Genomic DNA, 26262 nt, shown 5'->3' with positions numbered 1-26262 from the left:
AAGTTACTTTAATCTTATTTTGGGGATACACATCAGTAGTAGAGTGCTTCCTTGACCTGAATTTAATCCTCAGCACCACAAATAAGGGGAAAATAAGTCTTATTCTTCCCCATAAATAATTTTGTTCTGAAACTGATTAATGTTCAGTAAACCAACAGGGTTTGTTTCTAAAAATTTAAATGAGCTGATTTAAACTAAAATAAAAATAGGGGTTATATTGATATTGCCACTTATTAAATCAAATTCTATAGGCCAATGAGACAGTTATTACAGTAGAACTTTAAGATACCTTTTAAAATTAGAAAATAATTTGCTAAATTGTTAGAGTTAAAAGTAATACATAATGTGGGGCTGGAGTTGAAGCTCAGTGGTACAGTGCTTGCATAGCATGTGTGAGGCACTGAGTTCAATTCTCAGCACCAAATATAAATAAGTAAATAAAATAAAGGTCTATGAACAACCAAAAAAATACATATTTTAATTTTTTTAATATTTAATTTTTAGTCATAACTGGACACAACATCTTTATTTTATTTATTTGTTTTTATGTGGTGCTGAGGATCAAACCCAGGGCCTCGAAAGTGCTAGACCAGCGCTCTACCACTGAGCTACAACCCCAGCCCCCAAATATTTTTTAAAACAAGTAATACCTAATGTAAAAGAATAAAATAATATTCTTAAATGCTAATTACTTTTTGCCTAAAGTTGATTCTCTCAAGCAGATGACAAGCCTAAACATTACATACCTTATATTTACAATCTTCACCAGCAGATAAAATAAGATCATTGACTGAGTTCCAATCAACTTTTAAAATAATGCCATCATGAGCTTTCCACTATGGGGGCAAAAAAAAGATATTAATTATAACTTTAAAAGTGATATCTATTTTTATAAGAAAAGAAACTTTACCTCTTTTCTTTTTCTCACTATATTACCTATGCTAGCTTTGAACTCCTGGGCTCAAGTGATCCTCCTGCCTGAGTCCCCTATGTAGCTGGAACTATAGGGACACACTGTCATACCCAGCTCTTTTCCTCTTTCTCATGATTCTTTTACCATCTCCTCCAGAATTCTTATCTTACTGTTTGATTTCTAACTTATATCAGTGAAAGCATCTAGCACCATGACATCAACTTTATGTCTTTCATCCCCATGAATTTGCTCAGTTGCCTAGACTCAAGATGGAAAATCACTTGCTGGGGCTGGGGATGTGGCTCAAGTGGTAGCGCGCTCGCCTGGCATGCGTGCGGCCTGGGTTCGATCCTCAGCACCACATACAAACAAAGATGTTGTGCCCGCCGATAACTAAAAAATAAATATTGAAATTCTCTCTGTCTCTACCTCTCTCTACCTCTCTCTCTCTCTCTCTTAAAAAAAAAAAAAAAAAGAAAGAAAATCACTTGCTACTGAACTTTTTATATTTGTGTGATAACACTGGAATAAAAATATATACTCCAAAATATCAGGAGTATCTAAATCTTGCTATATTCTTTGTATATTTGATCCCACTATTGAAACTGCCTTTATGCTTGTTTACTAATTCCCTTTTTCTTTGTGTTTGTCCCCCGCCCCCCCCCGTTTTTGGAACCCAAGGTCTCTCAAAGCATCTTCTACCACTGAGCTATAATCACAGGCTAGTTTCTTTCTCTCTCTTTCCATTTTTTTTTTTGTTCTTCTTGTTGTTTTTATTTTTCATAAACATCTTCTTTAGTACCCTCTTCATTCTCTTCTGTATATTCCCATAAGTTTCTTTCTCTTTACCTTCGACTTTGGTTCACAATTAGACTACTTAGAATCTTCTGTTGCATTTACCATATAATTAAAAAAGTCTTTCACACATAATATTGTGTGTGTACACATATATAAATATATATATATATACACATACATACACACACACACACACACACACACATATATATATATATAGAGAGAGAGAGAGAGAGAATATACATAGAATACATATACATGGATATGTATAAGTCACCCAGAAATTGGCAAACTAGAAAGTAAACATGGAAACCTTGGTCTTAAATGTAATTCATGTCCCGATTAAGTTATTATTACACATGTCATTAAGTGCTAACGTAGGCAGAATAATATAAGTAAAAAGAATTAACTTTCCTTGAAGATTTCAGGGTATATTTCAAATGTCTGAGCCATTTAACTTCATATTAGATTTTAAGGGGTTTCTCTTTAGATCCTTTACAATTTTTGTCATTAATATAAAAAGAAAAAAAATTAAATTACGATCAAACAATCTCAAAGATAAGCAATAATTTATAGCTTGCTTTATTCAGAATTGCAAAATTACACATTTTTAAAAACAAATGTTTAGGTAATGCATGTTTTAATGCAATAGTTCTCACAATTAACTGTAAGAATCAATCCAATATCCTGAAATAAATGAAAACATTACAGAGACATACAGATATACACACACATAGATGATCTCAAGAGATTCTTTTCAAAGTTACAAAATAAATTTTTACACATTCAGAATTCATGAACAACTACTTTATTGAATACTTGAATGGATAAATTTGAGGGTAAATGAATTATATCTCTTTTAAAAAGGTTAAAAAAATTTTAACAAAATATGAATTAAATTTTCTTTATAAAATTTCAGGTACTAGCTTATATGTTACATAGACATTTATATATTACGTATAATTCATAGAAAACTTTCAATGATTTCTCAACTTATTAGGCATTTTATTTAATCCCTTTGAACAACAAACACCTTAAAGCTAGGAACTATACTCCATTTCTTTCTCTCTCTCTTTTTTCCTTTCTTTCTAAATAAATTTAGGACAACTATTTTTTATCTGTGTGTGTTAAAATATTAGGGATTGAACCCAGAGCATCATGCATGTGTGAGGCACTGTGTTACATCATAAACACCACATAAAAGTAAAATAAAGGTATTGTGTTCACCTACAACTAGAAAATAAATATTTAAAAGTAAATAAGTTCTAGAGGTGTCTAGAAGGTCTTTTAAACTGCATTCCACAAACAAGAATTAATAAAGCATTTCCTTTTACGTACAATCTAAATTCAAATGTGTTTATCCTCAAGGAAATTATTGCAGGTTTAGTTTCCCAAAAGGAATTTGCATTAACTTGCTACTTATATTTTAACTCCTTTTTTTACTATAGCTGAATTTTGATAATGAATACTCTTCCTTCTCTCCACCACCTTCTAGCTCAAAGGTTCTACCAAATCCCTAAACTACATTCAAACCAATCAATGGTGAAAGAAGCAATTCCAAACATAAGCAGTTTCATTTATATAGCCTAACTGCAAATATCTAAATTCACATAACCAGAAACTAAAAGTTTAAGGTATAAACTAAAAGATTCAACTTGTTTGTTTTTACTATATAATTTCATAGCAGATTTTCAGAGTGTAAGTAATTGGTATGAAAGGACTTTGACTAAGTCCTCTTTTCTCTCAGATTCTTCTCTTTGCTCAAATTCCTTACCTTAGTTGCATAAGGACTTATATCTTCTATTGCGTGTTTTTCCCCCACAGTTCTTAGAGTGCTCTACATGCAGTAAAAATGTAAATGCTGTTGACTATAAGAAAAATTTATTTTCTCTCCTTACTCCCTGAAATCTATCTTAACTATTGAATCTAATGCTTCTTAAAACACTTTTATACCCACTATTATCTGTCAATCTCCATCACCAAATTCCTTGCCCAGGAACAAGTAATTCTACATCATTTTTTTCTGACCTCCCTAGTTGATTAAAAGATAGAGAAGGTATATTAACTCATAAATAACATAATAACATATATTAAAACTACTCTCTTTTTTTGGCAGTACTGAAATTGAACACAGGCCCTTGCACATTCTAGACATGCCCTTACCACTTAGTTACATGCTGGGGCCTTTTTTTGAACTTTATTTTGAGGGTCTTGCTACATTGCCCTGGCTGGCCTTGAAGTTGCTATTCTCCTGCATCAGATTCCTGAGCAGCTGGGATTACAGGCATATGCCATTTTGTCTAGCTATAATTACTCTATATTGAATACTTACTACATGCCAGGCACTGTCCTATGCACTTTATAATTTAACTCATTTAATCCTCACAATAATCCAAATAAATAGGTATTGGCATCACCAACTAAGATAACAAAAAGCTGATGCCCAAGGATATTTCATAACTTACCTAGGGTAAGGGAAGATGTGAACTCAGGTGACTGAATAGAAAGCTTATGTTCTTATTACTAAATTATGATGTGTCATTATCAACATATGAAGAAAATCATTCTCTTTTCTTTTTTGAGGGATTGAATTCTGAGGCACTTAACCACTGAATCAGAGTCACATCCCCAGCCCTTTTTACTTTTTATTTTTGAGACAAAGAGTTTGAACTTGCAATCCTCCTGCCTCAACCTCCCCAAGCACTGGGATTACAGGTATGTGCCACCATGCCCAGCTTCATTCTGCCTTTTAACACTGGAATCAAATAACAAAATCTTGATAAAGGCTTGTAAGTTTTCCATTCACTTGTCTGAACTTGACCTATCTCAATGCCCCCCCCCCTTTTTTTTGCTTGCTTTTGTGTGGTTCTGTACTTGCCCCTTTATCTCATATTTCTGAACATTTTCTGCTTCCTGGGCTTAGAACAACCTTCCCTCTTCTCCTTTAAGATTCAGCTCCTAACTAAACTCTTCTTTCTGAACAGTACAAAAGAAAATGTGAGCTCAACACTTATCCTTAAGATAATTGTGTTCTATGTTATTTGAAAAGTTATATATACATTATTTGTTCTAAGTATTATATTGACAACTCCTCCACTCTGAAAATACTAAGAATGCTAGGCTCTAGGAAACAGTTCAAGTATTTTAACAGATGATGAAGATGATGATGATAAAAAACAAAGTCTAAGCAAGCTCTTAAAGTTTCATGATTTTGTTTGATTTTGTGTCAAATCTTTTACATTTGAGGTTGACTGCTAAACTTAAACATAACCCAGTAGTGCCAAATCTTACAACAATTCAATAACTCAAAACATTTTTATGATATACTGGTATAATGTAAGTTGGAATAAGGGGGAAATGAACTTTGCCAGAAACATAAACAGATATTCCTGTTCTATTATTAAGACTGATAAGACCACACACTTAAATCCTTTAGACTAAAAAGACCACCCAGAAGAAAGCACCCTCTACCTTAGCAGATAGGCAGATCCTGATATTAATTTTAAAATGCCTAAGAAGTTACCTGTAAAATTTTAGCATTTGGTTGAAGAGGTTTAATGATCAGCTGTTTGCCTGCTGTATAAAGAACCTTTTCTGAATCAGGGCCCCATGCTACTGAATACACTGGTGTTCCTGTAAAAAAGAAGAAACAAAAATGACTGAAAAACTTTCACTATTATGCCTTATAAAAAGGGAGACTATTAAGAAAATCAATAAAGCAATCTGGTATGTTATTTCATCTTTTCCTACTTAATGGTCCTTTCAAACTAGAGAATAGCCTGATATTAAAATACAGACTGAGTTAATACTGACCATTAAAAATCTACTGTAAGCCACTGACATGTTGTTTTTTGTTTTTTAAATTCATTTTTATTGGTGTACTATAATTTTAAATAATAGTGAGATTCATTATGCCATATTCATATGCATATAATTTGATCAATTTCATCCCCCAGCTCCTTTTACTTCCTTTTTCCCTCCCCTCCATCCACTTATAATATTCTATTCAAAGTCTCTTCCATTATTCTTATCACTACTTTAATTAGTACATTATAATTATTTGTATAAGCAGTATTTGTTAAGGTATATTCATGCAAGGATATAGGATAATTTGGAAGATTTCTTTCTTCAGTGCTTCTCCATTTCCTCCCCTCTTTCCTCCCCTCTGGAGCCCTTCCTCTACTCTTTTGATCTTCTAATTTTGTAAGATCCACTTTATTTTATTTTATTTTTTTCTTTCTATCTTCTACATAGGAGAAAATATTCAACACTTGACTTTCTGAGTTTGGCCTATTTCACTTAGCATGAAGTTCTCCATTTCCATCCAATCAGAAAATTTTCATTCTTCCTTATGGCTGAATAAAACTCTATTGTTTATAAATGACATAGTAGAAATTTTTTCTTTTCCAACCTTTTTATTACTACATTATAGTTGTACATACTGATGGAATTTGTTGTTACATATTCATACATGCACATGATACATAATATAACATTACAATTTGGCCAATATCATTCCTTAGCACTTTCTCCTACCTCCTCACTTCCCACTTCTCTTTTCTCTACAGATCACCTTTTGATTTTCATGAAATCCTCCCCCTCCTTTCTTTTCCTTTTTCCTCTCTAGCTTCCACATATGAGAGAAAACATACAACCATTAACCTTCTGAGTTTGATTTATTTAGTTCAACATAATGGTCTCTAGTTCATCCATTTTCCTGTAAATGACATTTTTCCTATGGCTGAATAAAAATCCATGACATTTTCTTTATTCATTCATCCAACATACTATATTTTTAACTAATTTGGATCTTGTTGAGAAAATATGGATTTCTCAGAAATTTCAGATAGTACACTATCAAAATATATAAAATATACTTCATTTTTAAAGGTATCAACACATATTAGAAAAGTCATGATTTATCATTTCCCAACAGCCACTAATGTTTAAACTTATTTAAGCATAGGTGAAAAAATTGTCCATGTAAAAATATATTGGTTTACTTACCTTATAGATTAAAAATTCTCAAACCTGAGTTAATTCCCATTCCTTATAGTATAATAGGCAATAGAATTCTCTAGACTACTGATTCAGCAGTAGTCTAATGAATAGAAATCGTCTCGCCCTGATGCAACCTACCCTTCCTACCTATAAGATCTTAAATGGCAAATTAAATATCAGACTAGAAAAAGTCTTGTTATCTCTCATGTATGGCTTTAGCCTGAAAGCGAGGCTAAGAAAGGGTCATATATGCTATAACCAAGATAAAGTTGACTCATTTCCAGGGGAAAAGCACAAGTTTGATTTACCTATCATATATTAAATTTGATATTGTTTTAATTTTTGGTAGTAATTTAAAGATTATATTTTTTATCTCAATTACATTTAAGAATAGTATTTCTTAACTTGATTACATTCTTAATTACCTTCCAAAAGATTATGCTTCATGTGAGTCTAGTTTTTCTTTAAAAAGATATGAATACATACCTGTACACATATCTACATAACAGATATGAATACATACCTATTGAAAGCATTTGTTATATGATAATAAATATTCTGTATTTCACTTGCCTCACCCAGCTATAATCAACGTGGAATAAATTTCAATAAGACACATACCCTTCTTGTGTCAAAGTGTTATCTTATTTCTTTTGTGCCATTTTCTTTTTGATCAGGATATAATTCATTTGTGAGCAAGTACCAGTGGTCAAGTTTAGATCCACTGTAAAACAAAACAAACCAAACCCTGAAGCATGGCTTCCACAATTTGAACTTAAAGTTACAAAGGGTTTATGTTAGTCAATGATATATATTGCCTTATAGTATAATAGGCAATAGAATTCTCTAGACTACTGATTCAGCAGTAGTCTAATGAATAGAAATTGTCTCTCCCTGATGCAACCTACCCTTCCTACCTATAAGATTGTTGTATTTCAAAGGAACCCATAGAAACTCTTCCCAGCCTCAGAAGGTACTCCTCTATCTTCCATACTCTGGCTGAGGCTAAGACCCTGGGAAACAAATTCAGGACCCCAACAGAAAAAAGAAGATGTGAGGCAAGGTTGGGATAGTAGAAAAGGTTTTATTCAGAAGTAGCAGCAGCTCTCAGCTTCTAGCCCCACCCCCTAATCCTTCCATAAGCCTTTTTTATATGCAGGCCAAACAAAGAAAGCATACTGCCAACATGTTACATAAGTGAGCTCATGCTCACTGGCAAATGTTTATGACCTTGGGAATATATCCTGAATCAGGGTGTTTATGACCTTGGCTATGTACTAAAAACATAGTCTTCTGGAATTCTTGGTAAGAAAGCCTAACTATAGCTATTTGAGGCCTGACCTATACTTGGTAAGTACATTCTCTGCGAATATTCTTCAGGAGCTGACCTGAGCATCAAAGTAAATCTCCAAATAAGGAATTCAACTTATTAAAAAAAAAAAAAAATCCAGAAAATGTAAGGCAAAATTTCAGATGTTTCAAATGTGGTTCTTGGTAAAGACTAGAAGGGATTAGGATGGGAAGATACTATCAAGATGGTAGAATTGTAGGTTCCTTCTTTACTTCCATTATTATAGATATAGCTTTTGTGCAAAACAATAAATTAATATATTTTAGTTTACAAGCTATCAAATCTTCAATGAATTCATTAAGTAAAATTATACTTTCCTGAGGGTGTATAGTAAACTATGACAAACATCTACCCTCAAGGAAATAATTCAGTAAATACAACTCCCATTGAGTTATACAGGATGTAACTTTAGGCCCACAGTTATGGTAAAAGGCACAGCTGGGGTACAGGATGAGGAGCTAGGGATGCTTTCATCCTCCCAACCTTAACATTTATTTGTAGCCCCATTAAATCAGCTGGGTCACCATTTCCTTGTTTATAAACCTTTCTTCAGAATACTTATCTGCCCTGTTGGAACAAGGAGAAAATTTATTTCCTGCTTAAATAATAATTGTTAAACAATAATTTTAAAGTAACAAGTATAATTTATGATATAAAACCAAAATAGCTTATAGAAGAAAAGTAAAATAATTCCTTTGTTATAACACATTCATTTGTTATAACCACATTCCTTCCATCAAAATAAAAGCAATAGAAACAAATATGAAGTTCTGTATAAGCAGCAGTAAATAATATCAACAATTAAGTCTCATTAATTCAACTCTAACCACTAAAACTTCAAAAAGCATACAATATCAAGAACTAAGAGACGTCTTCATTATATTCATTTCTTACATTTAAATGAAATATTAAGTGTGAAATTAAGTACATTACTATATATGTAAATTACTATATCTATTACTATATATGTAAAAAGGAGATGAACATAGTTATATAAATTTCAATTTGGTTAGTTCTAATGAAGATCAGCATTCAAAGTGATTAATTAGCTTCACAAAGAAAAAAACAATTTCTATTATGAAATTCCATTAGAAGTTGGAACAAATCCATAACATTTTAAATACTGGTACAGCCATACCTATTAAAGCATGAATTATTCCTAGTGCTATATTTCACAATGCAAAATCAGTATGGAAATAATAAATTAAGGCTCCAGATTGAATTACTTTAAAACAAAGAGTTTAGCAAATTATTTAACAAGATGTTATTGCCTTCATTATTAACAAAAATGGGCAAAAATCAAGTTAAATAATTTCTTACTTTTTATAATGGGAATTTTTATTTATGCTTCATTTCAGTTGAGACACTCAAAAATATCTTGTTTTTCTGACTTTGTACACTAAAACCATGTGACCTTTTTGACATTTTTTAAGAAACCACATGCACCTGGGGTTGTGTTAAATGTCAGGCCCTTATCTCTCTGTAAAACAAATTATCTAAATTCTTTCAACCTGTTGAAAGCATTTTAAACCACAGAAGAGGAGACAAAAATGTATTTCAGTTGTTTTAAGGAAGTACCTGGTCAAAGATGTTTTTCACATTCACACTATAAAAGTATCCCTTAACAGTTGTTTTTGTATGTTTTTAAGAAAATATTTGAAACAAACTGTTCATTATTATAATGAAGCATTAGCTATCTTTGCCTTGAATGTAATGTAGGTCTGGAATGAGTGAATTTAAGTACAGTACTTAGAATAAAGTCTAGCACTAAATATGTACTGTTTACTGCTACTACTAGAAATGACTTCAAAATGCAATAAGCAACCATTAGAGTTTATTGTGCTCTTCTTCATGTTAGTAGGTACTCAGTTTTTTTGTAAACTCATTAAGAATTTAAAAGCCAAGAATTATTTTGCTTTCCTTCTATATCAGGGAACACGTACTAACCATATCAAATGGGAGTTATTTCAAAAACAGCAACTTTTTGGTTATGTATGTCACTGGGTCCGTATAAGAAAAAGCTTAAATAAAAGCATTTATTTATTTAGTTTCTATCCTCAGTCATCTCTCCCTTAGGAGTCTCAATTTCCTCTATAGCATCATTTTTCTTCCTTCACCTTTGCATAACTGACTTCCAAGTTAATATTTTAGCCTTCACTTTTGAGCCATTAACACATTTCCACTTGTCCAAAGGCATCTCCATACTAGAATTTCAAATTCTACAATATTCAAAAACTATTATCCCTTGGCCAGGCACAGCAGCACAAGCCTGTAGTCCCATTGGCTCAGGAGACTGAGACAGGAGGATCGCAAGTTTAAAGCCAGCCTCAGCAAAAGTGAGGCGCGAAGCAACTCAGTGAGACCCTATCTCTAAACGAAATACAAAATAGGGCTGGATATGTGGCTCAGTGATCGAGTGTCCCTGAGTTCAATACCCAGTACCAAAAAAAAAACCTACATCCCTCCACACATATTCCCTAATTTTTTCCCTCTTTCTTAACTCTTAACTGCTTACAAGATATTAATCCCTTTCAGCCCCTCAGAACTGTTCATTTTTTCAATTATTATTGCCATTACCATCAAACTTTAAATAGCACTAGCACAGGACCTTTCAGAAACATCCTTACTAGCCATCTCCATTTAATATTCCACGTCCTCTTATTTACCCTACACATAACTGCTGAGGTAATATTCCTAAGTCACTGTCTCCTACTTACATTTTTTTAAGGTTTTGTATACTTACAGAATAAACTCCAAAACCCTATGGCTGTTGGAATCCTGGCCCCTCTGACAGTACTTCACTCTAGTATTATCCTCAGATAGCCTACACCCTAGCCCTAAAGATCTACTCCCATTTACCTAACGTCTATGCCTCTTGCTCTTCTGTCTCTATGCTTCTAGTCACGCTACCTTCCTTCATAATTCTATTCCAATACCAACGAACCCATTTCTTCATCCTTCAGGGTCCAGTAGAAAAAGATGCTACAATATTTGCTAGAAAACCTTTCAAGGACCTTCTCTCCATACAAAACATTATATCTGCCTTCCTGTTCTCCAATGGCAATACATAGCAATAAGCATGCTCTACCTTATGTTATAGTTATTTATATTTCATCGCTTTATTATATTTATTATACATAGGTTCCTTGTTTCATTATCCCATTCCTTCATTTGAAAATAGGAGGAAATGTCTTATTGGTTTATAGTACTGCTTTATCCCAATTTAAATATAGAGTGTAACACAATGATCTAATTGCAATTATTCTTAACCTATGTATTTATTTTTTCTCTAATAAAAAGCAATAACTTTTCATACATACAAGTAATAATATTTTTATAAGTCAAATTTTCCCCAAAAAAAATGGGATTAATAAGCTTTCTGTATTAAAGAACAAGGTTATTACTATGACTGTTTTCTAGGTGAACGTACAGCCCCAATAATCAAAAAATGAAGGCAGGAATTAATTTCAATTCATCAAGAAAGAAGCATAATTAACACAGACATGAAGACAAAAATCATAAGTATCTTTCAACAATGTTTATGGAATTCCAAGTTTCACAATAATTTGTTATTTTGTATTTCTGTATCAAAAGTTTTTTCTCATATGTGGAAGACAGCAGGAAAGAAAGAAAAAAAAGGGATATAATGAAAGTAGGAGAAACAATAGGGCAGAAGAAGAGGAAGAAGAGAAGGGAGGAGGGGAGAGTAAGAGGTGAAAATAGGGATTAATTTTGACCAAATTATGTTGTATGCATGTACAAATATATCCCAATGAAACCCACTATTCTGTATATTAAATGCACCAATAAATCAACTTTTTATAAAACAACACAAAGACTATAATGGCACACACACACACACAAAAAAAATGCTGTGCAAAATGTTAAAAACAACAACAAAAAAAATGAAGTTTCTCTATTCACTAGAAAAGAGTCCCTTACTTCACCCGCCTTACCTTCCTACTTGAGCCTTTAACATCTACCTCTAACTCTCGGTAGCTCAGATTCACAATCACTCCAAATCTGCAGTTTCTATGGAAGACTTTATAAATAATCAGGGAACTGGGGATATAGCTCAGTGATAGAGAGCCAAGGTAGGCCCTGGGTTTGACCCCAGCAATGCAAATAAGTAAATAAATAATAAATTAGGGATTTTTTCTTCTGGATTAGTGATGTTACAACTACTTCTCTAATGATTTTTCCAGGGTTGAAATGAAAAAAAGCCTACCTTATTAAGAAAAGTACAGGTGGCAGCAATGATTAAAAACTCAAAAATTAAATGTACCAGCTCTATAATATTAATGCAAAAAAAGACATCAGATTACTAGAGAAATACCAATAGGTTAACTAAAATAGGAAAATAATCTAATTCAATTTTTCTTACTAATATCATAATTAATAGAAATCAAATTACTGTTGAAATACCATGTTAACTAAAATAGGAAAGTCAATCTAATTTTATTTTATTTAAATCATAACTAATATAAACCTTAAGTGAGAACAGTAAGATTAAAAATAGGACAAAAAAAAGATGAACTCTTTCAAAGTCATTTAATGCTAAAAAAATTATAGCTCTTTGGAATTTGAGGGAAAATACTATTTATTACATGATACAATAGTAATAATTTTTTTAAGACACAATGTTTTAGCATATTGTCCAAACTGTTCATGAACTTCTGGATTCAAGTGATTCACTCATCTCCATCTTTCTAGCAGCAAGGATTACAGGTATGCAACACTGTGCTTGGCTAAGAAACCCAATTTTTCAAATGGGAAAGGGTCTGACTGGGTATTCCCCCCCAAAAAAAAAATATATATACAAAAAGGCTAATAAGCAAATGAAAAGATGCTCAATCTCAGTAGTCATCAGGGAAATGCAAATCAAAACTACATTGATTTGCATAAATCCATACCCACTAGATTATAATTGAAAAGATAAATTGGTAGAGTACATGCTTAGCATACATGAGGCCCTTTTTTCAATCACACACACACACACAAAGGCCCAGCACCGCGGCGCCTATAATCCCAGAAGCTTGGGAGGCTGAGACAAAAGGATCATGAGTTCAAAGCCACCCTCAGCAAAAACAAGGTGCTAAGCAACTCAGTGAGACCCTGTCTCTAAATAAAAATACAAAATAGGGCTGGGGATGTGGCTCAATGGTCAAGTGCCCCTGAGTTCCATCCCTGGTACTCCCAGCTCAAAAAAAAAAAAAGAGAGAAAAGAAAGAAAAGAAACATGATAGCAGGCATTGGCAAGGATATGGAGAAACTGGAACCTTCAATTATTGTGGTTGGATATGTAAAATGGTACATCTGCTTTAGAAAATAATTTGAGAGAGATTTTTTTGTATGATGAGATGAAACTATCACCAAGATAGGTCATGATTCCGGCAAAAAAATAAATAAATAAAAGACAAAAAAACAATTATACCATAATAGTATGCAACCAGTTGTTTATAAAAGAAAAATATATAAATGCATATTTGCTACACAAAAAACTGGTGGGCAAGGAAAAGCTCAGTGATAGAGTGTTTGCCTAGCATGTATGAGGTATTGGGTTCAATCCCTAGTACCTAAATCAAACAAACCAACTGGTAACACTAGTTGACTATAGAAATATGATCTGGATATCTAGAAGACAGGGGCAATATGAGAGACATGGGTAATATTTAAAAGGACAAAAAGGATATAAAATAACACTACAAGAACTAAGCACATAATCCCAGCTACTCAGAAGACTGAAGTGAGAGGATGGGAAACTTCAGCCCAGCCTAGCCAACACAGCAAGACCCTGACACACACAAAAAAAACCCAAAACAATGTTTATGTGTTATCTATTAAACAAATTAAGACAAAAATACAATGCTATACACTAAAAATAAAATTTTAAATCAATGTTATTGAAAATCAGAGTTGCAAATTCAAAGCATTCAGATATTTATGTTGTGTTCTATCATGTAATGCAAATGAATGAAGTAAGTAGGAGTATAGAAAAATATAAGTAAAAAACCTTAAAAATATAAAACTGAAGCAACTGCTACTAAACTCTGACTGTACTTATGTCAGATAGCAAGCCCAATATTACTACCCATTTTTCAAAAGAAACAGGAAATCTAGCCAGGTGCAGCAGTGCACACCTATGATACCAGCCGCTTAGGAAGCTGAAGCAGGAAGATCCGCAAGTTCAAAGTCAGCCTCAGCAATTTAGCAAGGCCCTAAGCAACTTAGTGAGATCCTGTCTTAAAATAAAAAATAAAAAGGACTAAGACTGTGGCTCAATTGATTGAGTGCTCCTGAATTCAATCCTGGTATCAAAACAAAAAACAAAAACAAAAACAAAACAAAAAACAGGAAATTTAAATATGTATGTAAAATGTCCTCTCTTTAATATTGGGTCTCCACCATGCCCAGTAAAATAGATTCATCCCACAGGTCCCTGTTTGTAACCTCCAATATTATACAAAGTCCCTAATTTATGAACATGTGTCTCCGACTAAGTTTGAAAACTCTTGAACACATTTTCCCCTAAGAGTAAAATAAGTAGTTTTTAGTAAATAAGTAAAATAAGTAGCTGGTTTCCAGATCCATTACGTGTCCAGGTAAACTATAATACTGAACAAATAGTACTATTATCCTGACTTCTATGACTAATAATTTTAACATTAAAGAAATTATTCTATTTTGGACTTTGGAAAGTCTAAAGCAGTAGATCCAAGGGTATCAAATGAGGAAGAGGCAAAAACAAAAGGAAAGAAAAGGAGCATTAGGAGGGGCTCCTTTTTATTCATCAGAAAAAAAGCATAATTACCATAAACATGGAAACAAAACCACAAGGATGCTTTCAGCACTATCTATAGATTTCAATATATACAATAATTTTAGTTTCTATTATTTCATTTTTATATCAAAATTTACAGTTTCTCTCTTCAATAGAGGCAGGAGTTCCTCATACCCACCTGCTTTGCCTTTTTACTTAAGCTTTTAGCATCTTGCTCTCAGTAGTTCAGATTTATAATCATCCTCAAAACTTACCGAGGAAGTTTATTAAAAAAATATTTTTAAAAAGACCGTGGCTGGGAATGAGCTCATGATCAAAGTGCCTGCCTACCGTGCATATAAGGCCTTGAGTTCAATCCCAAGCACCACAAAAAGAGTAATAATAATAAAAATAATCAGAGACTTTTTCTGATTATGAAAGGAAAGAATCTTGGGAAAGAATTCAAATCTTTGATGGTAGAAACTGGGATAATCTTTCAAAATTTCTCCAGAGATCTGTGTCATTTGTAGGCAACAAAAGTGATGAGAAGAAAAAAAGGAAGGAAGGAAACTGGATACATCCCATAATCCCAGCAACTAAAGAAGCTGAGGCAGGAAAACAAGGTCAAGGCCAGTGACCATGTCTCCAAATAAAAAATAAAATGAGCTGGGGGTATAACTCAGTGCTAAAGCACCCTGGCTTCAATCACCACTGTGGGAGAGAAGAAAGTGGAGCACCGGTGGGAAGGAAAAAAGGATGTCTTAGTGACAGCAACAGCTGACACTACTGAAATTTCCTGCAGTCCTTGTAAAGGGGCTGATTTCTAGAAGAATTCTGTCCATTGTTCATAAATCACTCATCACAAAGTAAGAATGCCACATAATTTATATAATTAGCTTTAGCAGAAAAATCTATAGTGGCTGAGGCTGCAGCTCAGGGGTAGAGCATGTACCTAGCAATGGACAAAGCCCTGAATCCAATCCACAGCACTGAAAAAAAAAATTCAATAAAGAAGAAATCAAATTGTCATGCCCACTAGAAGATTAAAGAAAGATTAATTTCCTAAAGGTAGATTTTTAAAAATATTTTTTTAGTTGTTGATGATCCTTTATTTATTTATTCATTCATTTGTGGTGCTGAGAATCGAGAACCCAGTGACTCACACATGCTAGGCAAGTGCTCTACCACTGAGCTACAACACTAGCCCTCTAAAGGTACATTTTATCACTTCATTACTAAAGCAATAATAAACTGATTTTTTTAAACTGAAATTCACTCATGACTACTTCTAAGAACTCTACATTTTTTACCCATGGATAATATTCTACCTGGAGATTATTTGTAGCAAAGACGCAATCTCAGAAGAGAAATACTACTTAGTACTTCTAGTTACTTTGTTAACATTTAGTTAATGGATACCTAAAGAAATCTCATTTTAACATTATCCTAAGAGTAAACATGATTTTTAAGATGAAATCTGGAAATTTTTGGAAATCATTTATTGATGCTTCATACTATAACCTCATCATATAATTCTGAAGAATAAGCTACAAGTGTTTTGGCAATCTGTCTTTGAAAATCAGCTCACATGTGCTCTCAGGTCACCAGTAAAACTGCTTTACCGTCCTACATAAAATCTAATTAGGGGCTGGGGTTGTGACTCATGATAGAGCATACCATATGTGAGGCCCTGGGTTTGATTCTCAGCACCACATACAAATAAATAAAATAAAGGTCTATTGACAACTATAAAAATATTAAAAGAAAACAAAAATTTTTAAAAAAACCTAATTAGAAAAATCAATTTGTTACATAGAAAGAAAGTCACATGTGCTCTAAATTCCAACAGAAATAACCATTGGATCGACTTACTGCCTCTCCTTTCCATTAATAAGGAACACGGAGATGCTCCTTTAAAAATAGTGAGGTTTACCAAGTTTCAGGTCATCAGAATGTCTGTTCCCCTCTATTAGGATAGAAATTATATGCACAACATAATTTAGAAAGAGTGCTAATAATATGAATTTATTGGGATGTTTTAAGTAAGGTGATTCTTGTTTTTTATTTTTGCTTTTTGTAGTTGTAGACAGACAGAATGCCTTTATCTTATTAGTTTATTTTTATATAGTGCTGAGGATTGAAGCCAGTGCCTCACCCATGCTAGACAAGCATTTTGCCACTGAGCTACAACCCCAATCCCCAGTGATACTTTTAATGTCTTCTATGACTATGATTGACTCAACTAGACACCCACCCCTAATCAGTACAGAAAATGTACCAAAAGCTTCAGAATTACTTTACAAGAATATTTAGCCTATAATTGCCTTTGTATAGATTCACTAACATAAGGAAAAATCCCATGAGTATTTCATGTATTTCTTGGCTTGAACAATATGGTTACCATGTCCACCAGGTATCATAGAAAATAAGGGGAAAAAGTATAAATAGAAAGAAGAGAGTCTAGGTTTTGAATTTAACCAAAGTCAGCCTCAACCACTATACTGAATTGATTCTAAAGGAAAACATTAAGGCATTTATATTTTATAACTTTCAGAAATAAAATTATTAATTATAAAACATACCTTGCTGAGCTAAAGTTGATCTAAGCATCCCAGTCTTTGACCAAATTTTAATTTGTCCATCTTCTCCAACTGAAAATAAAGTAAACTATTAAATTTGCATATAAAGTCAACAGTATTGATATAATGCATATTTAAAATTTGTATATAACTTACTCTAAATGATAAAAAGAAAGTTTTAGAAATGTAAAAATTAATGGAAAAATTACTTTAAAACAATTTTGTCAAAATATCCTAACTGCCATGACTAAGATTAAACTATTAAATTTGCATATAAAGTCAACAGTATTGATATAATGCATATTTAAAATTTGGACATAACTTACTCCAAATGTTAGAATGCTTTAGAAATGCAAAAATTAATGGAAAAGTTACTTTAAAACAATTTTGTCAAAATATCCTAACTGCCATGACTAAAATTGTATTTTTTTCCTTCAATTTAGAAGCCTTATTGTTATTCATATACTGCTCCCATTGTCAAAGTAATCACCATTTTAGAATTCTAAGAGAAAGCCAGGTGCAGTGGTACAGGCCTATAATCCTAGCAATTTGGTTTGGCTGAAACAGGAAGATTACAAATTTAAGACTGATTTGAGCAACTTGGTGAGAGCCTGTCACAAAATAAAATAAAAAGGGCTGGGGGTTGTATCTCAGAGATGAAGTACCCCTGGGTTCAATCCCCAGTACCAAACACACACACACACACACACACACACACACACACACCAACAAAAGCAACAAGAGAAATATTGTTAGTGTAGTAAAAACTACTGCAACCAAATTCCAGTGAATTGGGGACTAAATGAAATGAAATGATGGACTATTCTGTTGAATAGCTTAGCTAAAAAGGAAAGAAAGAAGACGTGGTAGCAAGGTATGTTAGGGATTTTTGTACTTATTTTATTTTTTATTTTATTTTAGGCAGTGCTAGATAAGCATTCTACAACTGAGCTATAGCCCCAGCCTGGAATTTATTGTCCTTCTTAATTTTTAAAATAAGTGACATCTAACCACATTTATACCATGAAAAGAAGCCATTGAAAAAGTAGTTTAAGATACATGTGAGACCACTAATGAAATTTTAGAGTAATTTAGCAAGAGAAGGAAATAAAAGGAAAACAAATAGGAAGGAAAGAAATCAAAATATCGCTTTTTGTAGATGACATGATCCTATATTTTAGAAGATTTCAAACGCTCCACCAGAAGACTTCTAGAGCTGACAAACAAATTTGGCAAAGTAGAAAGATACTAAATCAGTATACAAATCCACAGAGAAAGAAATCAAGAAAACAATTCTATTTACAATAGACTAAAAACAAAACAAACAAAAAACCTGGAAATAAATCTAACCAAAGATGTGAAAGACCTCTACAATGAAAATATAAAAACATAAAATATAAAAAAGAAATTAAAAAGACACTAGAGGATGGAAAGACTTTCCATGGACATCAATAAGTAGAATTAATATTGTTAAAATAGCTATATTACTAAAAGCAATCAAATACTAATGACATTCTTCAAAGATCTAGAAAAAAATTTCTAAACTTCTTATGGAAGAACAAAAGACCCAGAATAGAAAAAAAAAAAAAAAAAAAGGAACAATCATAATACCCTATTTCAAAATGTATTACAGAGCTACAGTACCTAAAACAGCATGGCACTGACATAAAAACAGGTAGACCAGTAAAATAGAAGACAGACACAAACCCGAACAGATATAGTCATCTCATCCCTGACAAAGAAACAATAAACATATGTTGGAGAACACAGTCTTTTTAACAGACAATCATGGGAAAACTGGATATCCACATGTAGAAAAATGAAACTAGATCCCTATTTCTCAACCTGCTCAAAAGTCAATGCAAAATGGATTAGAGAACTATGAATTAGACCAGAAATTGTACAACTGCTAAAAGAAAATGTAGGATAAACACTCTAACATATAGGCACAGGCCCAATCTTCCTCAATAGGACTACTAAAGTTCAGGAAACAATACAAAAATTAATAAATGGGGTGGCATTAAATTAAAGAGCTTCTACACAACAAAGGAAACAACAGAGTATAAAGACATAATGGGAGATCTTTGCCAGCTACTCCTCTGACAAAAGGATTAATATCCAAAATATATAAAGAGCTCAAAAAACATACCAACAAAAACAATACAATCAATAAGTGGGCAAATGAACTAAACAGATATTTTTCAAAGGCACAGATGGCCAATAAATAAAAAAATGTTCAATATATGAAAAAATGTTGTCATCAGGGAAATGCAAATTAAAACTATACTGAGATTTCATTTCCAGTTAAAATGGCAATCCAACCATCAAGAATACAAGTGTGGTGGCACACGCCTGTATTCCCAGAGGCTCATGAGGTGAGCAAGAGGATTAAAAGAGTTTAAAGGCAACCTCAGCAAAAAGCAAGGTGCTAAGCAACTCAGTGAGACCCCATCTCTAAATAAAATACAAAATAGGGGGCTGGGGTTCTAGCTCAATAGTAGAATGTTTGCGTAGCACGTGTGAAGCCCTGGGTTCCATCCTCAGCACTACATAAAAATAAAGACAGTGGGTCCATTTATAACTAAAGATACATATATTTTTTAAAAAATAATACAAAATAGGGTGGGGGTTGTGGCTCAGTAGCTGAGTGCCCCACCAATCTCCAGTATCCACCCCCTCAAAAAAAGAAAATGAACAACAATAAATGCTGGAGAGATGGGAAATATGAATTCTTTTTTAACTGTTGGTGGAATTGTAAATTACTATAACAGTGGTACACTTTATGCTTTGAATACAGCCTTGGCTGCTCTGCCAATGCAATTTATTTTTAAAATGGACATGTTTCTTTCTCTTCCTGACTCCCTGCTCCTCCCTAATCTCTCCCCCTCCCTAATCTCAGGGGAAACAGGGTTACCTTTCTTCCCCATCCTAAGCAGAGTTATCTGCCCTTGAGTATACAACCACCATAAGAACAAAGTAATCCAGACTTTGGGACTGGTACCAGAAGATCTCAGAAATGACTATGTCCCAAATTAACAAGTGATTACAATTCCAACAAAGAACACATGGAATGCAGCCTTTGAATAACCTCTTTACAAACTCCTTTCCCGCAGAATCACAGCTTTTGTGACAGGTGTCTGTTGTGTTTCTCCTTCATTAGCAAAGCAATAAACCTTTTTTTTTTTTCCTCAAAACTGTGTCCTCATTATTGGATTGGCATCAGAGACAAGGACCAAGATTTCCGTAATATAACCACTATGCAAATCAGCATGGAGTTTCCTCAAATGTCAGAAATGAAACTTTCATATGACCTAGCTATACCAGTCCTCAGTATTTATCCAAAAGAATTAAAGTCAGCATCTATTACTGATACATATATATCTGTTTATCGCTGGGCAATTCATAATAGCCCAGTGTGAACAAGATTAAACATCCATCAACAGATGAATGGATAAAGAAAATGTGGTATACATATATATACAATGGAGATTTATTCAGTAATTTAAAAAAAGAATGAAGTCACTTGCAGGAAAATGGACAGAGCTGGAGATCATCATGTTAAGTGCAATAAACCAAACTCAGAAAGTCAAGGGTCCTATATTTTCTCTCATATGTGGAAGCTAGAGAGAAAAAAGGAAGAAAAAGGATCTCATGAAAATACAAGGGATTCTGTCTCATTCTTCAAGTCTGGGAAGTTTTCGCGTATTATTTCGTTGAATAGATTGCCCATTCCTTTGGTTTGGACCTCAGTACCTTCCTGTATCCCAATGACTCTTAAGTTTGGTCTGTTTATGTTATCCCATATTTCTTGAATGTTCTGCTCATGGTTTCTTAACAGCTTTGCTGAGCTGTCTATGTTCTTCTCCAGTTGAAATACTTTGTCTTCATTGTCTGATGTTCTATCTTCCAAGTGTTCTACTCTGCTGGTAGTATTCTCAATTGAGTTTTTAAGTTGGTTTATTGTTTCCTGCATTTCCAGGATTTCTGTTTGTTTGTTTTTTATAACCTCTATCTCCCTGTATAATTGATCTTTTGCTTCTTGGATTTGTTTATGTAATTGATTGTCAAAGTGGTCGAAGTGGTCTTTCATTGTCTGATTTTGCTGTCTAATGTCTTCCTTGAGACTCCAGATCATCTGAAGCATGTATATCCTGAATTCTTTATCTGACATTCCATCTGCTGCAGATATTACCTCTTCTAAAGTTGAGTTGACCTGCATTGCTTGTGGTCCTTTCTTTCCTTGTCTTTTCATATTGATCGCGTTTCTTTCTGCTTGGTGAAACTGTTGTGTTATTGATTTTTCCCCCTATATATTTATATTGCTCTTGTATAGCTGCAAAGTCTCCCTCGCAGGCTTTGGCGGTGGTTCTGCCCCTCCTCCAATTGAGGCAATGTGCCTACCACGCCTGGAGGCCGCTGTGCCTGTACTTTCGATGGGCCTGTTCTTTCGGTGGTCACAGGTCCGCCTACCTTGCAGGCGTGAGCAGCGGCTTTGCCCCTCCGCTGGCCACTAGGCCTGTTCTGTCAGTTGCAGGTCTGTCTACCTAAAAGGCGCTGGTGGCGGCTCTGCCCCTCCCCCAACCGGGGCGATGTATCTGGCGGGCCACTGGACCTGTTTTGTCAGTGGTCACGGTTCCGCCTATCTTGCACATGCGTGGAGCAGCTGTGTCCCTCCGAGAGTTGCTGGGCCTGACCTGCCGGTGGGTGGCAAGTGCACCTACCTTGCAGGCGCGGGGGTGACTCTGCCGCTCTGCGGGTCACTGGGCCTGATCTGCTGGTGAGTCGCAGGTCTGCCTAACTTGCAGGCGCCCGGCGGCTCTGCCCCTCCCCCAACCGGGGCGGGGCGATGTGTCTGGCCGGCCGCTGGGCCTGTTCTGTTGGTGGTCACGGTTCAGCCTACCTAGCAGGCACGTGGGGCAGCTGTGCCGCTCCACAGGTTTTTGGGCCTGACCTGCCGGTGGATCGCAGGTCTGCCTACCTTGTAGGCTCGGGGGGTGACTCTGCCGCTCTGTGGATTGCTGTGCCTGATCTGCTGGTGGGTCGCGGGTCCGCCTACCTTGCAGGCGCCTGGCGGCTCTGCCCCTTCCCCAACCAGAGTGATGTGTCTGGCGGTCCACTGGGCCTGTTTTGTCGGTGGTCACGGTTCCGCCTACCTTGCACGCGTGTGGAGCAGCTGTGTCCCTCCGAGAGTTGCTGGGCCTAACCTGCCGGTGGGTGGCAAGTGCGCCTACCTTGCAGGCCCGGGGGTGGCTCTGCCACTCCGCGGGTTGCTGGTCCTGATATGCTGGTGAGACGCAGGTTTGCCTACCTTGCAGGCGCCTGGTGGTTCTGCCCCTCCCCCAACCGGGGCGGGGCGATGTGTCTGGCCGGCCTCTGGGCCTGTTCTGTTGGTGGTCAGGGTTCTGCCTACCTAGCAGGCTCGTGGGGCAGCTGTGCCCCTCCACAGTTTGTTGGGCCTGACCTGCCGGTGGGTGGCAAGTGCCCCTACCTTGCAGGCCCGGGGGTGGCTCTGCCGCTCCGCGGTTGCTGGGTCTGATCAGCTGGTGATTCGCAGGTCTGCCTAACTTGCAGGCGCCCGGCAGCTCTGCCCCTCCCCCAACCGGGGCGGGGCGATGTGTCTGGCCGGCCGCTGGGCCTGTTCTGTCGGTGGTCAGGGTTCTGCCACACCTAGACACATTATAATGAAAATGCCCAACATACAGAATAAGGAGAGAATTTTAAAAGCTACAAGAGAAAGGAAGCAGATTACATTTAGGGGTAAACCAATCAGGATAACAGCTGATCTTTCAACACAGACTCTGAAAGCTAGAAGATCCTGGAATAACATATTTCAAACACTGAAAGAAAATGGGTTCCAACCAAGAATTGTGTATCCCGCGAAATTAAGCTTCAGGATGGAAGATGAAATTAAAACCTTCCATGATAAACAAAAGTTAAAAGAATTTGCAGCTAGAAAACCATCACTTCAAAACATCCTCGGCAAAATATTACAGGAAGAGGAAATGGAAAATATCAATGAAAACCAACAGCGGGAGGTAGTACAGTAAAGGGGGGGGGAATAATCAAAGAGGAAAACAAACCATGTTTAGTAACATAAATAAACAAATATGGCTGGAAGAACAACCCATATCTCAATAATAACCCTAAATGTTAATGGCTTAAACTCACCAAATAAGAGACACAGGCTAGTAGAATGGATCACAAAACAAGACCCAACAATATGCTGCCTTCAGGAGACGCATTTGATAGGAAAAGATATACATAGACTGAAGGTGAAAGGTTGGGAAAAATCATATCACTCATATGGACTTCGGAAACAAGCAGGAGTGTCCATACTCATATCAAATAAAATAGATTTCAAGCCAAAGTTAATCAAAAGGGATGAAGAGGGACACTACATACTTCTCAAGGGAACCATACACCAACAAGACATAACAATCATAAATATATATGCCCCAAACAATGGTGCAGCTATGTTCATCAAACAAACTCTTCTCAAGTTCAAGAGTCTAATAGACCACCATACAAGAATCATGGGAGACTTCAACACACCTCTCTCACCACTGGACAGATCTTCCAAACAAAAGTTGAATAAGGAAACTATAGAGCTCAATAACACAATTAATAACCTAGACTTAACTGACATATATAGAATATACCACCCAACATCAAGCAGTTACACATTTTTCTCAGCAGCACATGGATCCTTCTCAAAAATAGATCATATATTATGTCACAGGGCAACTCTTAGACAATATAAAGGAGTAGAGATAATACCATGCATCTTATCTGACCATAATGGAATGAAATTGAAAATTAACGATAAAAGAAGTAAGAAAAAATCATGCATCACTTGGAGAATGAACAATAGGTTACTGAATGATCAATGGGTTATAGAAGACATCAAGGAGGAAATTAAAAAATTCTTAGAGATAAATGAAAACACAGACACAACATATCGGAATCTATGGGACACATTGAAAGCAGTTCTAAGAGGAAAATGTATTGCTTGGAGTTCATTCCTTAAGAAAAGAAAAAACCAACAAATAAATGATCTAATACTTCAACTCAAAATCCTAGAAAAAGAAGAGCAAAACAACAGCAAAAGAAGTAGAAGACAAGAAATAATTAAAATCAGAGCTGAAATTAATGAAATCGAAACGAAAGAAACAATTGAAAAAATTGACAAAACTAAAAGTTGGTTCTTTGAAAAAATAAATAAAATCGACAGACCCTTAGCCAAGCTAACGAAGAGAAGAAGAGAGAGAACTCAAATTACCAGCATACGGGATGAAAAAGGCAATATCACAACAGACACTTCAGAAATACAGAAGATTATCAGAAACTATTTTCAATCCTTATACTCCAATAAAATAGAAGATAGTGAAGGCATCGATAAATTTCTTAAGTCATATGATTTGCCCAGATTGAGTCAGGAGGATATTGACAACCTAAACAGACCAATATCAATTGAGGAAATAGAAGATACCATCAAAAGACTACCAACTAAGAAAAGCCCAGGACCGGATGGGTATACAGCAGAGTTTTACAAAACCTTTAAAGAGGAACTAATACCAATACTTTTCAAGCTATTTCAGGAAATAGAAAAAGAGGGAGAACTTCCAAATTCATTCTTTGAGGCCAACATCACCCTGATTCCTAAAACAGACAAAGACACTTCAAAGAAAGAAAACTACAGACCAATATCTCTAATGAACCTAGATGCAAAAATCCTCAATAAACTTCTGGCGAACCGGATACAAAAACATATCAAAAAAATTGTGCACCATGATCAGGTAGGATTTATCCCTGGGATGCAAGGCTGGTTCAATATACGGAAATCAATAAATGTTATTCACCACATCAATAGGCTTAAAAATAAGAACCATATGATCATCTCGATAGATGCGGAAAAAGCATTCGACAAAGTACAGCATCCCTTTATGTTCAAAACTCTAGAAAAAATAGGGATAACAGGAACATACCTCAATATTGTAAAAGCAATCTATGCTAAGCCTCAGGCTAGCATCATTCTGAATGGAGAAAAACTGAAGGCATTCCCTCTAAAATCTGGAACAAGACAGGGATGCCCTCTCTCACCACTTCTGTTCAACATAGTTCTCGAATCACTGGCCAGAGCAATTAGACAGACGAAAGAAATTAAAGGCATAAAAATAGGAAAAGAAGAACTCAAATTATCACTATTTGCAGATGACATGATTCTATACCTAGCAGACCCAAAAGGGTCTACAAAGAAACTATTAGAGCTAATAAATGAATTCAGCAAAGTGGCAGGATATAAAATCAACACGCATAAATCAAAGGCATTCCTGTATATCAGCGACAAATCCTCTGAAATGGAAATGAGGACAACCACCCCATTCACAATATCCTCAAAAAAAATAAAATACTTGGGAATCAACCTAACAAAAGAGGTGAAAGACTTATACAATGAAAACTACAGAACCCTAAAGAGAGAAATAGAAGAAGATCTTAGAAGATGGAAAAATATACCCTGTTCATGGATAGGTAGAACTAACATCATCAAAATGGCGATATTACCAAAAGTTCTCTATAGGTTTAATGCAATGCCAATCAAAATCCCAACGGCATTTCTTGTAGAAATAGATAAAGCAATCATGAAATTCATATGGAAAAATAAAAGACCCAGAATAGCAAAAACAATCCTAAGCAGGAAGTGTGAATCAGGCGGTATAGCTATACCAGACTTCAAACTATACTACAGAGCAATAGTAACAAAAACAGCATGGTACTGGTACCAAAACAGGCGGGTGGACCAATGGTACAGAATAGAGGACACAGAAACCAATCCACAAAACTACAACTATCTTATATTCGA

General features: G+C 35.0%; 1 protein-coding gene across 4 annotated transcripts in view; it reads right to left on the bottom strand.

Moving 5' to 3' along the window:
- The window catches only part of Ift80 (intraflagellar transport 80), a 136318-nt gene that overhangs the window by 80218 nt on the left and 29838 nt on the right, over positions 1-26262 (bottom strand). For all 4 annotated transcript variants that reach the window (XM_076867516.2, XM_076867517.2, XM_076867518.2 and 1 more), the window contains exons 5-7: positions 17406-17474; positions 5235-5344; positions 747-836 (exon numbers count right to left, since the gene is read on the bottom strand). In XM_076867516.2, coding sequence (XP_076723631.1) covers positions 747-836; positions 5235-5344; positions 17406-17474 — 269 coding nt within the window. The remainder of the gene's footprint in view (positions 1-746; positions 837-5234; positions 5345-17405; positions 17475-26262) is intronic.

Source organism: Callospermophilus lateralis, chromosome 10, assembly GCF_048772815.1.
Source record: "Callospermophilus lateralis isolate mCalLat2 chromosome 10, mCalLat2.hap1, whole genome shotgun sequence".
Taxonomy (NCBI): Eukaryota; Metazoa; Chordata; class Mammalia; order Rodentia; family Sciuridae; genus Callospermophilus; species Callospermophilus lateralis.
This window is presented reverse-complemented; position numbering and strand designations above follow the sequence as displayed.